Below are 17,500 nucleotides of genomic sequence, written 5' to 3' on the forward strand. Positions count from 1 at the left end.
TTTTGTATTATTGTATTATTTGTAATTTAGTTCATTCTTCTGGTTTGGTTAGATCTTTGGCATTATGCACAATAACAACTAATGTTTTAAGGTCTGATACTAATGGATGGGTTAATCACTACATTTACATGGACATTAATGTTAAACATTTCGAATAAGTCGCTGCCATGTAAACATTTTTTGATTGGTTTAACCCGAATATGGTCGTATTCGGAATAAGCAATAATCGCATTAAGACGTGGAGTATTCTTATCTTAATCGCATTATTGAGATGAGTTGTATTCATGAATAGGCCTACACCTTGAATTGAATTTTGGAGTAGACACTTTTACAAAAACAACTGTCTGCTGGTAATAATCGGACTATGCTGTGTTACATGTAAACGGGAATATAAATGGAATATTCTCTCAATAACTCATATCAACACCATAATCACAATATTGCCACATTCTGAAGAAGACCAATAGTCGGAATGTTATGTCCATGTAAACATAGTCAATGTTTGTTGGAATCCGCATAGCCAAAGTCAAGGTGCGTCAGAACGTGCAATAAAACCCGTGGCGTGAGCTACGTAGTGCGTCAGCAAACAGATGCATCCACTAACTCATTTTTAAGCTCCTACTGTGAGCATGTGCCTTGTGATGGTTTGTGTTTGTTTTACGATTGTTTTGCACACCTCTGGTCATCTGGCGTTGCCAATGCCAAGATAGAAGTAAAAGAGAGGAGGTTTCGAGAGTAATAAATCGACAGCCTTGATGGATTGGGTTCTGTTTCACACACACACACACACAGATAGAACTGGTATAGCGGAGCAGGAGCCTTTATTGTGTCGGGGAAAAAATGGAAATTCTTCCACTGCAGAGATTGGCGGTGAAAGCCTCATTTGAATAATGCTGGCAGTTCATATACAATAGTAGTGTGCCAGACATCTGGCTGATAATGTTATGGTATGGTCTGTATGTGTGTGTGTGTGTGTGTGTGTGTGTGTGTGTGTGTGTGTGTGTGTGTGTGTGTGTGTGTGTGTGTGCGTGTGTGCGTGCGTGCGTGCGTGCGTTTGTGTGTGTGCACGTGTGTGTGTGTGTGTGTCATTAATGACAGAAGATCTGTCTGGTAAATATCAAGGCCACATGTGAATTTGTGCTCTGTTCAAGCTATCAGTATAAGACATTGATGCATTACCTCTGTATCTATGTCTGCAACTGAACATTATCTTTACATTGATGATACATATTTTCTTTGAACTTGCCTTAGCAGTAATCTGAAAAATCAATCAAAATGAAATTAATGCTTTTGCTAAAATTGTATACATAATAAATGTAGTCTTTGTCTTAATATGGGTAACGCAAAATACGCCTGCAGGATATTTTGCCCTACTGTCATTCAACATTTACATCAACATTGTATTCCTATTCCTGCACATCTTACATGCATAAGGCTTCATGCTTGTTTCCACTGATTTGTACCATGTATAAAAAGTCAGATCAAATTGAGTGTCTAGTTGTTGTTAACCTGGCGGAGGGCTGTTTCCGCTATCAGTGCAGGTGGGATGTGTGGAGGCCATCACAGTGCGTGGAGCAGGTAGCCCATGAAGGTACTGAATCGGCTGCTGGAGTCCACCATGGTCTTGTCGCTTCCGGAGAGGCGCAGGAACACCTGATCCCCTTTGGCCAGCTGCAGGACGGCACTCCCATGGGCAGAGTCAGCGCCAAGCATGTCCACTGCGACCGCTGTCGCCACCACCTGGAGAGAGAGAGGAACAGCACTCTTTGCTACCCTTTACAAGCCATCTGAAATTAGTTATAAAACAAGCCCACACATCCAATCATATCCAATATTAATTGTGGTCTAGAAGGAGACAATGATGGATAATTTACAGCCAGACATAACACCAACTGGCTTGTAGTTGTGTTATGTGCTGCCAATGTATCCCACATTTTTCAAACACCAAACCACCCCATTTATTGTCATTACCAATTATTTTAATGGTGACATTGATGATGACAAATGATACATTACCTTTAATCCTTACATCATTCTGCAATTGAACATAATCCTACAGTGTCCTTAATATCAGATTGGAACTATCAAGGCAGTGGCTTAAACAACATCAACTAATGCACTGCAACCCATATCATGCCCCTTCTGCATAAGGGATCTATATGTAAGGCCATACTGAATACGTTCTCCACAGAACATCTAGATGTGAGGCCATACTAACTATGTTCTCCACAGAACATCTACAGTAGATGTGAGGCCTTAATGAATATGTTCTCCACGGAACATCTAGATGTGAGGCCATACTAACTATGTTCTCCACAGAACATCTGCAGTAGATGTGAGGCCTTAATGAATATGTTCTCCACAGAACATCTAGATGTGAGGCCATACTGTACTAACTATGTTCTCCACAGAACATCTACAGTAGATGTGAGGCCATACTAACTATGTTCTCCACAGAACATCTACGTAGATGTGAGGCCATACTGAATACGTTCTCCACAGACCAACACAAATTCTCTGATGCTCATCTGCATTCCTGTTGATTCCCTCCTGATTGCTCTCCTTACAGTGGAGGAATTTCCCTTTTTTATCAATTTCCAACATGCTGGGTTCATATGTATTACATGACAAGGGGTACCCAATTCATCTAAAACCACCAAAAATGTTCATGCTCCTACCTGCAAAAACAACATTAGCGCAATACCAGGCATTCTGGGCGCACATTCAAAATTCAAAAGGCAGATGAGTTTGAGGCTTTAACATGTTGTTTTTGAACTGGTTCCTTCATACTGCCTCTTCAGCTCTAGTAATGATGAACAGCACAGCCTAGGGCTTTTGCAATGAGGAAAAAGGAAAAGATATCCGCACACTGTCTTCTATGCTCCCAGCAACCACTCAGGTACCTGACAAAGACCTGAGTGGTCGAGACGTTGTAGCCTAACTGGGAGCATACAAGACAGTGTGCAGATACCTTTTCCTTTTCTATGTATTTGCTAGTATCCAGCACATGTTGCGCACACACACACACAGGTTACGGGGACGTTGCTAGGTTACGGGGACGTTAAAGTTGCTAGGTTACGGGGACGCTGGCGAGACACGCCGCTCCGTCTGGCATCATGTTTTTGTTTGTTTTTATGTAATGTTTGTAATTTTATGTAATGTCAAGTTTATTTTTTTGTATTGATTTGTCTAGTTAAATGTTTTCTCTCTTTATTTATGTTATTTTTGATAGTTTTCGTGTTATTCTCTTAGTCCTTTTTACTGCTTTCAAGTCGGCTGATGTTAACGTCTGTCCATTGGGAGCTTGCTATGGCTAGCTTTTGCCCTGGGCCTCTTACATCCTTCCCATCCATCTGTGAGCCGGTGCTGCACTTCACTGTCTGGTCGAGGGGGTTTCTTGGGACAGCAGCTGGAGCTACTCTGAGAAAGATCTGCTGAGGCCGCCGAGCTGTTTCTGACCAGTGAGCTGCCAAGCCAACTGCCTGGAGTCTGGATTGAGCAGACTAACGTTAACGTTAACGTTGAAGAACTCTGCATTACGGACCAACAAACGGTCGCTGTTAAAAGTCCACCGAGTTTCTGATCTACAAGATCGCCCATGACTTCGGACTGTTATGCTTCCAGTGATATCCAGAGTATAACAAGGCCTAACGTTCACATTATCTCCAGACTGCCAGTGAGTGTAAAGAACTTTGTTGGTGTTGCATGCATCGGTTGTGGAGACACAGCTGTGCGCAGTTTCACGCAATTCATCATTGCCCTTGGACATTTTCAGCCGGTTGGAAATTGGACTAATTTTATTTTTGATTTTTATTTATTTTATTTATTAATTTGTTTGTTGTCTGTCTTGTATGTCTTGGTGTCACGGGTACGCTGGCGACTACGCCGCTCCATCCAGCATCTTTTGCGTGTGTTATTTCTTAAATGTAGTTCTATGTCTTGGTGTCACGGGTACGCTGGCGACTACGCCGCTCCGTCCGCTATTGTCTTTGTTAGTCTATGTGTCAATGACAATGTCTTAGCCTATATGTGGAGCGCTTTGGGTTGCACTCTGTGCACGTTAAATGCGCTATACAAATAAAACGGACTTGACTTGATGTGACGCCGCGGCTATCTGCGCGTCCTCACGCGACCATATAATGGCCGCACCAAACTTAAAGCATGTAGTACGTTTAAACAATGGACTTGTGTTCATAATGTACATGTGGTCAAACTATTAATATTCATTGCCATGGACTGTGTTGCGTTAGGTTGAGTTTGTGTGTGTTTGGCCGATGGATCCATACATGACGTGGAATCACACCAAACATCTTCCCACGCATTTGCGCTCATTTCATTCATTTCTATTTCATTCACTCGCGGCAAAACTCAGTTTTGTTACGATAAAATAAGCATTGATTTAGAAACTGCAAAGCCTGTGTAAATTTTCTGTAATGAGAAAATAGGTGTGTGTTGTACGGTGTTTGTGTATTTGATGTTTGGAAAGTGCAACTTCTTACCGTCGCTATGGCCGGTGATTTCCTGGGGCTTCTAGGAAGCGCGATCCCGATACGGGATGACTATATGGAAGGGTGCGTTCGCGAACGACGCACTTGCGTCCTTGCCAAATCTATTATTGTTAGTCGACTCTGTATTTTGTATGTAATGGCATGTGTCCATGCATTGATATTATTAAGTAGGCCTTATGGGTTCTTATTGTGTACCGGTACTCTTTTAACTGTGTTTGATGTGAAATTTATGATATTATGAGTAAACACCCCTGCCTGTGTAGAGACTAATGGTAGTTACCAATTAGGTGTGGGGTTTGCCAATGCATAAAAAGGTGTGTGTGTCATTTGGAAGGGATCCCTCAAGAGACAGAACTGCTTGCTGTTGCTAAAGGTATTGTGTAAAACCTTACTAAGCCTAGTGTTTTTGAATCTAGTGCTGTTATCTCTGGCTGAATATAGCCATAGCCTTTTTGTTTCATTTATCAAGTATTTTTGTTTCTGTTTTGTTTTTATTTTCGTCGCATTATTTTTTTTCCTATAATTTTGCACTGGATGACTCATACTCTAGGTGATGGAAAAATAAAATATCAATATTCACGCCATTTCTGCCTGACTTCTGCCATTTGTGCCAAGCCCTAAGACCCTCGACAAACTACTTTTTAACATTTTGGTGGCAGTGAACGGGATCCCAGTGGTCCGCAAGGGTCGGCACTCAAGGCTAACAATGTCAGTACGGACACGACAAGGCACCACCACGGCGCAGAGAGCACCCAGCGGCAATGCAACGTCAAAGGCCCCGTCGGTGCCCTCTTCAGCACCCTCTTCAGTCCCAGTTGGCGGAACCCAGCCCAGGCCACAGTCAGCGCCACCGGAGGACCGCATCTATAGGCTCGAGGCTGCAGTATCGTCCTTCATCCAGGCCCAGCAAGCCAGGGACGAGTGTCAGGAGCGGGAGACGCAGCTGCAAAACCAAAGATGGCGGTCACTTCAGCACCAGTTCCAGCAACTTCAGACCCTGGTGAGCACTGAAAGCCTGAACCGGTCCCCGGAGGAAGAGGAAGATGCACGTAGTGCACCCGTTGCTCCATCACCAAACCCGCGTCCAGGCTCACCGCAGACGACATCACGTCCCGCCAGCAACATGTCCAGACCAGACACGGCCATACGTCCCGACAGTGCCATGTCTGAGATGCCCAGAACGGACATATCCAGCCCTCTGTCGGATACCGCAAGGCTGTTCCTCCCAACACCGCCGTTCAGATGGAGCGCACCCAAGATGACCCCATACTCTGAAGATGAGGACATCGAGCACTACTTGACCACGTTTGAAAGGATTGCGTTCGCAAACCAGTGGCCAAGGGAAAGTTGGGCTTTGTATCTTGTCCCCCTGCTGACAGGGAAGGCCCGCGCAGCCTATGTGGCAATGGACATACTTGATACCAGAGACTATGCCAAGGTAAAGCAAGCCATCTTGACTAAATATGAGATTGACCCAGAGACCTACCGCCACAGATTTCGCTCCATGGATTTCCCGGCGGGTGAAACGGCGAGAGAGCTTCAATCAAGACTCACCGACCTCTACCAAAAGTGGATTTGCCCCATGGAGAAAACTAAAGAACAGATCGGAGATGACATCGTTCTGGAGCAGTTTCTCCGTATGCTGAATCCAGATCTAAGGGTGTGGGTTAAGGAACATAACCCACAGTCCTCCAAGCAAGCTGCTGACCTGGCGGAGGCCTTCATTGCTGCCCGCCGTCATCGGAAAGGCTACCAGTCTGGGAACCAGGACTCAACCAACCGTCGCACCCAAGGCGCCCAGCGGGACTTTGACAGAAAGCCCTCTGGTAAGTCTGTGGGTGGTGGTCGCGAGTTCAGGAGATCTAGTAGCCCCAATAGCAAGCCCAATCAGCCCAGTAAGCCTAAACCCAAGATAATCTGCCATAACTGTGGACAGCCTGGCCATATTAAACCGGAGTGCCCTTTAGCGCCCACTAGCGAGGGCAGATTATGCTACACCCCATGTAACGGTTCAGACAAGATTACCCCTAGCTCCATGGATGCTTTAGTGCCCGTCAGAATCCGAGGGAAAGTGTGGAAAGCCCTAATAGATTCAGGCAGTAGCCAGACATTTATCCAAGGAGCATGTCTGGGTCCAGAGGGGTTAATGGGAGGGGGTAGTGTCAAAGTGCGTTGCATACATGGTGACGAGAGCGAACACCGGACAGCTGACGTACAGGTGGATATCGAAGGACAGACCTACTTACTAAATGTTGGCATAATGGATAACTGTCCCTACCCAGTTGTGTTAGGTCAGGACGTACCTGTATTAGCTGAGTTATTACAACAGCACTCACGCCAGGTGAAGAGCTATGTGTTAACTAGAGCTCAAGCTAAGGATAACCCCAGTGATGCAGACAGGTGGCAGGAGTTACCCTTTCCGGTAGCTTCTGCAGGGGGAAAAGATAAGAAGCCCAAGTCTGTTAAGAGGAGGGACAAAGTTTTAGGAACTCCAGTACCAGAGCAGCTACCCCTACCACCACTAGATGTTAGTGAGGTAGATATTACTGACTTTGGACAAGTTCAGAAAGATGACTCTACATTAAGTTCCTGTTTCAGCAAGGTGAAGAGTGAGGAGGAGGTTTCTAGGGCTGCATTATGTGGGAAAGAATGTTTTGTGTTGAGAGAGGGAAGATTAGTGCGTATGAGTGCTGAGGGAGAGCAACTAGTAGTCCCTAAGCCCCTGCGTGCTAAAGTACTGAACCTAGCTCACAGCGTCCCCTGGTCAGGCCACTTGGGGCAGCAGAAAACCCTAGACAGGATTGCTACCCGTTTCTATTGGCCTGGGGTGTACCAGGAAGTGGTAGCCTTCTGTAAATCCTGCCCAACCTGCCAGCGCACCTCCCGTTCCAAAAGATGCATGAAGGCACCCCTAGTTAACCTCCCCATCATTGACGTTCCCTTTACTAGGATTGCTATGGATGTTGTAGGCCCCCTTGAGAAGAGTAGGGCTGGCCACCGGTACATCTTGGTAATATGTGACTACGCTACTCGCTATCCTGAGGCTTTCCCCTTGAGAAACACTAAGTCTAGGCAGGTAGCGAATAGCCTAATACAGCTATTTTCACGGGTGGGGATCCCTAGAGAGATCATAACAGATCAGGGTACAAACTTTAACTCTAGGTTTATGAAGCAAGTGTACTCCCTGTTAGGGATCCGGGGCTTAAGAACTACGCCTTACCACCCACAGACTGACGGAATGGTTGAGCGCTTCAACCAAACTCTCAAGGCAATGTTGCGGAAGTTTGTGAGTGACTCTGGAGCTAACTGGGACCAGTGGCTTCCCTATCTCCTCTTTGCTTACAGGGAAGTCCCACAGGCGTCCACCGGCTACTCTCCCTTCGAGCTGCTCTACGGACGTCAAGTGAGGGGTCCCCTGGATGTCCTGCGAGAGGCCTGGATGGGAGAGGTTCCTCAGCCACCGACCAACATTGTGGACTACGTACTCAAGATGAGGGACAAGCTGGAGGAGCTGAGCAGTCTGGCCCACGACAACCTGGCGCAGGCCCAGTCGACCCAAAAGACCTGGTACGACAGGACCGCCCGCAGTCGTGCCTTCAACCCGGGCCAAAAGGTGCTCCTACTCCTCCCTTCTTCAGAAAGTAGCCTGCTTGCCAAGTGGCAAGGTCCCTTTGAGGTGCTGCGCAAGATGGGCCCGGTGACCTATGAGGTTGCCATGCCCGACCGGCGAAAGCCAAAGCAGGTGTTCCACATTAACCTGCTCAAGGAGTGGATATCCAGACCAGGGGCCACCAGCGACCTGATGTGGGCCCGCAGAGTGGATGAGGAGGATGAGCTGAAGGAGCAGTATTTCCCCACCGCCAGAGGCGAGGCCTCACATCCCTCTGTGGAACACCTTTCCAGTCGTCAGCAGGAGCAGCTCCTGCAGATCGTTCCTGGGGGGCTATTCCGGGAGGAGCCCGGACGGACAACGGTGATTCACCACAGCATCAAGCTGAAATCTCCAGGGCCGATCCGCCAGACTTCATTGAGGGTCCCGGCAAGGCTGATTCCTGCATTGAAGCAGGAAGTTCAGTCAATGTTGGAGATGGGCGTTATTGTGCCATCACGCAGCGAATGGTGCAGCCCTGTGGTGCTCGTCCCAAAGAAGGACGGAGGGCTGCGCTTCTGCGTGGATTTCTCCAAGCTCAACGCCATCTCTGCCTTTGACCCTTACCCTATGCCGAGGGTAGACGAGTTGGTGGAACGGCTCGGCAAAACACGGTATCTTAGCACACTTGATTTGTGCAAAGGATACTGGCAGGTGCCGCTCACGCCGGAGTCTCAGGCGCTGACCGCCTTCAAGGCCCCGACTGGGCTGTTCCACTTCACCACTATGCCTTTCGGATTACATGGCGCTGCCGCAACTTTTCAGCGCATGATGGACCAGGTGCTGAGGGGGGCTGAAAGCTACGCCGCCGCCTACATCGATGATGTGGTGGTTCATAGCTCATCATGGGCGGAGCATTTGAGCCACCTGGCCGACGTGTTCCAAAGGATTAAGGCTGCTGGGCTGGTGGTCAATGCCAGCAAGTGTCAGCTGGCCAGACCTGAGGTTTGCTACCTAGGGTACGTTCTTGGAGGTGGGGACATTAAGCCGCAGGTGAGCAAGGTTGATGCTGTGCGAAACTGCCTGCCGCCCACAACCAAGAAGGGAGTGCGTTCCTTCCTAGGCCTGGTGGGGTGGTACCGGCGGTTCATACCCAACTTCTCCACCAGGGCCGCTGTGCTGACCAACCTCACCCGCAAGTCAAGCGCCAATAAGGTGGCTTGGACGGAGGAGTGTGAACAGGCTTTTCAGGACCTCAAAAACAGCCTGTGTCACAGTCCAGTGTTACAGAGCCCCAACTTTGACCTACCCTTCACTGTCCAGACGGATGCTTCAGGACTGGGGCTGGGAGCCGTCTTGTTGCAGGGGGAGGGGGAGGAGTGCAGGCCGATCCAGTACATTAGCCGTAAACTCTTCCCTAGAGAGACTAGGTATTCCACGGTTGAGAAGGAGTGTTTGGCCATCAAGTGGGCACTGGACACTCTGAAGTACTACTTGATGGGGAAAGAGTTTTTATTAGAGACTGACCACCGGGCATTGCAATGGATGCATCGCATGAGAGACAATAATGCTCGGATTACACGGTGGTATCTGTCGTTACAGCCTTACAAGTTCACTGGCCAGTACAAGGCTGGAAAGGACAATGTGACTGCTGATTTCTTGTCCCGCCTCTACGAGGAGGGTCAAGCTTGAGTAGGGGGGTTTGTGACGCCGCGGCTATCTGCGCGTCCTCACGCGACCATATAATGGCCGCACCAAACTTAAAGCATGTAGTACGTTTAAACAATGGACTTGTGTTCATAATGTACATGTGGTCAAACTATTAATATTCATTGCCATGGACTGTGTTGCGTTAGGTTGAGTTTGTGTGTGTTTGGCCGATGGATCCATACATGACGTGGAATCACACCAAACATCTTCCCACGCATTTGCGCTCATTTCATTCATTTCTATTTCATTCACTCGCGGCAAAACTCAGTTTTGTTACGATAAAATAAGCATTGATTTAGAAACTGCAAAGCCTGTGTAAATTTTCTGTAATGAGAAAATAGGTGTGTGTTGTACGGTGTTTGTGTATTTGATGTTTGGAAAGTGCAACTTCTTACCGTCGCTATGGCCGGTGATTTCCTGGGGCTTCTAGGAAGCGCGATCCCGATACGGGATGACTATATGGAAGGGTGCGTTCGCGAACGACGCACTTGCGTCCTTGCCAAATCTATTATTGTTAGTCGACTCTGTATTTTGTATGTAATGGCATGTGTCCATGCATTGATATTATTAAGTAGGCCTTATGGGTTCTTATTGTGTACCGGTACTCTTTTAACTGTGTTTGATGTGAAATTTATGATATTATGAGTAAACACCCCTGCCTGTGTAGAGACTAATGGTAGTTACCAATTAGGTGTGGGGTTTGCCAATGCATAAAAAGGTGTGTGTGTCATTTGGAAGGGATCCCTCAAGAGACAGAACTGCTTGCTGTTGCTAAAGGTATTGTGTAAAACCTTACTAAGCCTAGTGTTTTTGAATCTAGTGCTGTTATCTCTGGCTGAATATAGCCATAGCCTTTTTGTTTCATTTATCAAGTATTTTTGTTTCTGTTTTGTTTTTATTTTCGTCGCATTATTTTTTTTCCTATAATTTTGCACTGGATGACTCATACTCTAGGTGATGGAAAAATAAAATATCAATATTCACGCCATTTCTGCCTGACTTCTGCCATTTGTGCCAAGCCCTAAGACCCTCGACAAACTACTTTTTAACACTTGACTTGACACACACACGCACACACATTTTTTTAATAGATACATTAGTGTAGCGTACATTGCTACACTACCTTTTGTAATGAGGAAACACGTGTACAACACGAACAACTGGCAGTAACGGCAAGTGAACAACTATCTGGTTGAAGATAGGAACAGCTTCACTGTCAACATAGAACTGAACTAAATGCACAGAGGCTTCATAGAGTGGAACAGTCCACTAACTACACGATTCCAATTTGTGAAAATGTATGGACTCAAACACAGAGGCTTGGACCAATCCAATCCAGAGAGTCAGGAGGGGTGTTTTTTGATTGGCTGTTGAGCTTGAATATCAGCAACCTTTCACAAAAACTGAGCCGTTGACTCTTGACTGACCTTTCTTATCTAGATCTTATACAGTACTTCCTTTACTGACATAGCTGGCAAAATGAAAGTCAAACAGGTAGTCACTGTCTACGCATTCAAAATACAGAATATGTTATTGGCTCACATTCTGTTTCCAATTCACAACACTTTATCAAAACCTTTTTCCGCAATAAGTGGATTTCTGGATGTCTCCAAGCTCACCTTGTCACCTGACACCAGCTCCACCCGAATGCGCTGGCCTGCCTTGAGAATGTTGAAACTGAAGTGGTAGACGCCAGCCCTGGGGCTGGTGAACTTCCCCGTCAACGTGTCGTAGGCCCCGCCAACGTTCGTCACGACGTCGGTGAACCTCAGCACATCGTCTCTGCTAAACTCCTGTGTCAGCGCCGCGTAAAAGGCCACCGCTCCACCTCCGCTTTGCCTTCCGGAGCCGGGGGGGCCGGGTGGCCCAGGAAGCCCCCGGGGGCCTGCCTTTCCTGGGGGCCCGGCGGGGCCTGCGGAGCCCCCAGCACCAGCACCTCCAGAGGAGAGGGGGATGACGATCCCGTTGGCACCCAGGCTGTGAGAGACTCCCCCGGGCTGGTATGGGTCGCAGACAAGCCGGCAGGCTCCCGGATAGGTCTGTGCGTTGAGTCCAGCGAACCAAGTGTACGCCAGGGTGAGAACACCCAGGGCTAATGTTGCGCCGTGTAAAGCCATGTTAGTTAAGTGCCCACTAAGGTCAGTCAAAAGCCACAGCTATGGAGAATGTGCTGTGGCCATCTGTCCGGTTATTTGTCTTCACAGTCAGTGAACTCTGTACCTGGAATTTACGTGTACAGAGGGGGAGGTGTGTGTGTGTGTGTGTGTGTGTGTGTGTGTGTGTGTGTGTGTGTGTGTGTGTGTGTGTGTGTGTTGGCAGGTAGTTGGAGTAGGGGGTCAGGGGCCAATATCTATTTTCAGCTGCTGTAATTTCTGGCAAATTGGAAATACAGGTTGACCATGTTTGAGCTGTTTGTTTACCCTTTACATTTCGGTGATATCTATATAATACCACAATGACAAGATCAGTGGGATAATTGTTTTATAATTCCCTGCTTTTGTGAACTTAATTTAGTCTGGGTGAACCCAAACCAATCTGTGAGTACATTTGAATAAGCTCTGCAGATCTGTCTGGCCACCCTCTAACTCAAAGCCATTTCCAAAATCACTAAAGAAACCAGAAGTGAAATTAAACTCGATTTGATGTACCGATAAAATTTAAATTGTATCAATTCTCAGTTGAGAATCGGTCCAGTGTAAGCCAGGCTAAACTGATTAGGGACATACTTAGTGAAATGTGCTCATGTATTTGAATGTGTGCACCCTCCTCTACTGGCTCTAAATACAATTACCTAACCCACTATAGTATAGTGTAGTGCAATTTAAAATATGTGTCTTATTTTCTTTGTTATTTCTATATTAGAATTCACGATTACAACCTAAATAGCAGGAGTTTTTTTTGTTTGTTTGTTTCTATTATTTATTTAGGGGAGAAAATAAGCATGTGTGTGCACACTGCACACAGACCGTTCCGGCCTATGTGCTATTTGCGACGGACTCCAAGCATCGCTGGCATCGCGGAGGTCACACTATAGCAGTACAGCATCTGGCCACCAGAGGGTGTTCGGGCTCTACTGCTGATAGGATACACCTGTCACTGGATTTTGTTCTAATAACACGAGGTTCATTTAGAGGGCCACAGCAAGAGGTTTTTTTGTGTTATGAGAACATTATGTTAACCATCACCATGTGAATGCAACTTGGTTTTGTCTGATGGCGTTGTTACCTTAAGGAACATCGAGGCCTCGAGGTCTGATGTCACCGCTGCGCGCACCGGGGCTGATCCAGCGGCAGTTTAAGTTCGAGCCATGACGTCGACTCCGCAAAGCGCTCCTCTGGCAGACAGCGGAATCTCACCGCGCTGGCGCATACACTCGGGAACAGGTGGACAACTGCAGAGGCAACGATGAAAGGTAGGCCCTGTCCTCACGCAGCCTTCATAAATTAACCTATTTCGTTGGGTCCTTAGACCCACGCTTGCTATAGCCAATGCCATGCCCATGTTGGAAAGAGGATGGATATGGATTTGGGAATTTTAGTGCATGCTACATTAATTAAGCAGCGCAACACTTATGTGTCCATTAAACAGACTATGATTATGAGGGAGGGTCGTGGTTAGTGTTACAACCTTCTACGTTCAGTGGAAATGGTAGTAAAACCAAGTATAACTTTGTTTCAAATATATTTTATACGTATAAAATAGCCTACCACACAATGCCCAAATTCCAATGAGTTGGTGATTGTATGCTACTTGACCTTACATTGTGACTATCCATCTCGCATTTGAATGACTATACTAAGTTATCTGTTTGAACTGTCGTTTTGGAATGAATAGGCTGAACAGGAAATGTAACTTCTATAAATATCTCATGGTTGTTTTATTTGGGTGAGCTTCTGAGGTTGAGCGGTGGACCGTTGAAAAGTTTTTTTTTTCTTTTTCTCCATCCGTACTCATTGCCCTTAACCTGCTGTTCAGTGTAGATCCACGCAAGTTGGTAGTTCATGATAGGCACTAGTACGATCCTATGCCTGCAGACTCATGGTCTTAATCCAGTCTCATGTTGGTGGGTCACTTTTCAGATTCTCCTACACAAACAGTGGAGCGCGAAGAAGGCGCATCTCCAGGAGAGGAGACTATGGGTGAGTTGATGATGATTTTTGGTTTGTTTGTCAGTCTTGTGACAACTGTAACAACTCTCTTGCTTCTCTCTTGACACTATTGATCATAAAGGTGATAGGATGCCAGGGCCTCTCAGATTTCCAGTAATATCCATTGCATACTGTGATCTAATATGATTAGATCATTTCATAAATGACAGAGTAGTAATGTCAGAGTATTGGATCTAGTCTATGACCTCCACAACCCCACAGACATATTTACACATATGCACAAGAGGAATATACTTTTCAAGTCACTTTATAAAAACCCTTGTGCAAATCATTCCTGCAAATTCCCTGCATTCAAAGCTAACTGAATCTAATCCATTAACTGAAAATGCAAAAAACGTCTTTATTGTTGGTCAGTTTCTTGAAGGAGATTCACTTCTGATGGGTAGAAATACAGAAAATCACAAATAATCTGCTACAGCATGATAAATCTAATATGGCCTAAGGATTACCTGACTAATCCATGTTTTAAATTAACCCACCGAGCGACATTGGAATCAGATGAGCAGGCGCTCTGTTACGTTTTTTTGTTCACACATTATTTATGTATTTTCTGTTTTTCACATATTAGTAACCGTACAGCAGAAAATTACTCAACTCCATTCATGTGGTGATGTGACTTACGTCAAGAATGTTACTTTTTTGAGTCTTAACACTTTTAGCTTAGTTCTTATCATTGCCATATTGAGTGTGGATGTGATGACTTTGGCTGACGCAGTTCAAGCACTTTGCCTGCATGGTTGAAGCTGTTTGGTCCCTGCCATGCTGTAAGAAGGCTGTTCAGTTTTTCGCAAAAGTCAAAAGTAAATATGGCTGTGAAATAAACTTTTTTAATGTTTGCAAAGTTTTGAAAACTGAGACTTGTGGAGATTTATGGTCAAATGAATTTAACAGATGGTGTTTTTGAGACAAAGTGACTAAGGTTGGTGTTGACTGCAAACTGAAAATTAGAATGCACTGACATCAGACAGATAAGTGGTAGAAAATGGGGAGTTGGCAACACTGTCATGTGCGATATGTTTTATGCAGAGATTGAGTATTGCATTGGCGTTAGTGCATTAGTGATGAGATGCACTACTATCAAACATAAACTCTGTGCTAGGCTGACGAACATCTAGACCAGACCATCCCACACGTATGAATGCTGTAGGTCCATTTGAATTCTGAAAATCTTCTGCTGCCTACCCACTAAGATATCGCATTTCCATTTCATCCAATCTCATTTAAAATATTGTTTTACATTTATAAATTATATTACGAGGGCTACTGTCTCCGGAGCAGCTCTGGGTTAAGTGCCTTGCTCAAGACCAAAAACGGTGGAAGCCGGCTTAATGCCCAGGACTTTTCAGATCAGTGGCTGCTAGCCCAGTTTCTTAATCTCACTACTACCGCCCACGTCTGAACGTTGAACCAGGCCAGAGCTTGCATGTTGAGGACTAACGAGAACCTCTGGTGAATTTTTTTGACTCAGACCTGAGCTGGAAAGGAGCCACGCCGAAGGTGAGGGAGGAAGAAGAGGAGGAGAGGGAGGAAGAGGAGAGGGAGGAGGAGGAGGAGAGGGAGGAGGAGGAGGAGCCCGGCAGGCAGACCGACCCTGAGGAGAACGACAGGGACGGCTCGGAATCTGGGGGTCCAGAGGCAGGTGTGTTGTCAATCCGCTCATCTTAGCTAACACGCACACACACGCACGCATGCACGCACGCACGCACGCACATACACATAGCGGTACATACACGCACACACAAACACGCACACATACACACACATCGGCACATGCGTTTGCACACACACACACACACACACACACACACACACACACACACACATATGTTGTGCATACACATAGTGTGCATTACACTTCTATTCACTCACTCTTAGTTTCATGCTCAGCTGTGCACACAAACACGCACACACACACACACACACACACACACACACATACACACATCTAATCTGTATATCATATCAGATATGGTTATAAACTTATGATGATATGAGGCTCGTGGCTGCTATGCAATCTATGCAAGAAATCTGCTGTAGGGTGGTATGGCCTTACCTTTATATGAGGGGATCAATAGAAGCATAGATGGTAATGATATATATCATAGTATATATTTTTTTCTTAACATTTCAAAATGCATACTTCTGATATGAGTTCTTTATTTCGCATTTTTTTGTTACACAACTGACTCATTTGTATTTCACTTTCCTTTGTTACAATTATCCATAAAGCTTCTTGTTCTTGTTGTACCTGCTGCTTTTTGTTGTACTTGTGCAACAGCAAATGTAACAACTGATTAGCATTTTAATGATGCATGTTTACATGTTGAGATCAGTGGACAGCATTCAGTGCAATAGTCTCACATTGTCCAGACCTGACACGGGCGCAATGAGGACAAAGTCTGCTCTAACTTTAGGGAAAATTCATATAATTGATTCCAACCTGAATGTGTTGCTTTACTGTGGTTTTAATTTGCTGTATAAAGGTGTAATGGCAGAGTGTGCTGTGTGCATGGATTATGTGAGAGGTGCTCAGGTGCACTACTTGTTTCTCTGTCAGCTGTACAGTTTAATTTGCACATTAGGCTATAGAGTGACTTGGCCACTGCAAACTGCTGTTGCACACACACACACACACACACGTGCGCACACACACACACACACACACACACACACACACACACATACACAAACACACACATACACACATACACACATACACATATACACACACACACCAAGGTGAAAATGTATGCAGTGACACATAAAGCTTCATTTACACTTCACTACATAACCTCACACATGCATCCACCGACACACACATATACACACACATACACACATACACATACACACACTGGCCCACACATTCCTCAGTTGTACTTGTTGAAACTGTGCGCAGTTTCAGACCCTGCAAAGACACTCACTTGCATCAATAAATGTGTGTGGTGCCTGGAAGCCATTATGGTGCCTCACTCTTTCTTCCGAACAAGGCGGCCTTCCACGCCTGTGGGTACTGACACAAGGCCTCTCGCCTTGGCAGGCTAGTACAGTTGCAGCTGCGACTCTGCAGCGAGCGAGCGCGTGGTTTAGGCCGTGCTGTTGGACTTTTCCCGCGCTCGAGTTGAGCCGAGTCGCGACAGCCATCCGAGTCGTTCTGCACCTCTAAAGTTTCCATCGCACCTCTAAAGTGGCGTTGCTCAGCAAGAGGAGCCACTTCTCATCCTCCTAGCCGCCGCCGTGGTAACCACACTGTGGTCGCTGGAGCATCGCGAGTGCTCAGCAGGTGGTGGCAGCCGACGGGACCACAGGCAATTGAGGCTGTGGGTCAGGGGTGAGGAGATATTTCTACGTGAAGAAGAGATGGACGCACGCACACCTAAAATAGTCTTTAGAGAAAAATAAATGTAACAAGTTGAGGGTAGAGGGGAATGTAGACAGTGATCTTCAAGCAGGGATCTTTCGCACAGAAGCATATTTATTAGATGGCTGATTTTTTTTAGACAGAGAAAAGGTTAGTCGTGTTT

At 46.0% G+C, this 17,500-nt stretch overlaps 2 protein-coding genes across 3 annotated transcripts in view; one reads left to right on the forward strand and one right to left on the reverse strand.

The window, feature by feature from the left end:
- Positions 1–997: 997 nt before the first annotated feature.
- Positions 998–11,924, reverse strand: LOC143119321 (complement C1q-like protein 4). The gene is made up of 2 exons (XM_076280754.1): positions 11,427–11,924; positions 998–1,740 (listed from the first exon to the last, which is right to left on the reverse strand). Exons 1-2 carry the CDS (start codon positions 11,922–11,924, stop codon positions 1,561–1,563), a joined length of 678 nt encoding a protein of 225 aa, XP_076136869.1. The 3' UTR covers positions 998–1,560.
- A 1,035-nt stretch (positions 11,925–12,959) lies between these two features.
- Positions 12,960–17,500, forward strand: part of LOC143131332 (zinc finger protein Aiolos-like) — a 17,409-nt gene continuing 12,868 nt past the window's right edge. Inside the window, exons 1-3 of one of the 2 annotated variants that reach the window (XM_076290892.1) lie at positions 12,960–13,219; positions 13,887–13,946; positions 15,445–15,615. In XM_076290892.1, coding sequence (XP_076147007.1) covers positions 13,213–13,219; positions 13,887–13,946; positions 15,445–15,615 — 238 coding nt within the window. In that variant the 5' untranslated portion in view covers positions 12,960–13,212. Of the gene's footprint in view, positions 13,220–13,780; positions 13,947–15,444; positions 15,616–17,500 lie in introns of those variants that run through there. The other variant, XM_076290882.1, reaches the window with a different exon arrangement.

The sequence above is a fragment of the Alosa pseudoharengus genome, unplaced genomic scaffold (assembly GCF_046254945.1).
Source record: "Alosa pseudoharengus isolate Yale_2024_CS ecotype anadromous, Long Island Sound unplaced genomic scaffold, YU_APseudo_1.1 YU_APseudo_1.1_scf_1, whole genome shotgun sequence".
NCBI lineage: Eukaryota > Metazoa > Chordata > Actinopteri > Clupeiformes > Clupeidae > Alosa > Alosa pseudoharengus.

Bases quoted from the DNA above. Each gene is read 5' to 3' on its own strand.
- LOC143119321 (XM_076280754.1), bottom strand. From the start codon at position 11,924: ATGGCTTTACACGGCGCAACATTAGCCCTGGGTGTTCTCACCCTGGCG. The intron at 1,741-11,426 runs GTGAGCTTGGAG...CTCTCTCTCCAG, and splicing joins AGCTGGTGTCAGGTGACAAG to GTGGTGGCGACAGCGGTCGC.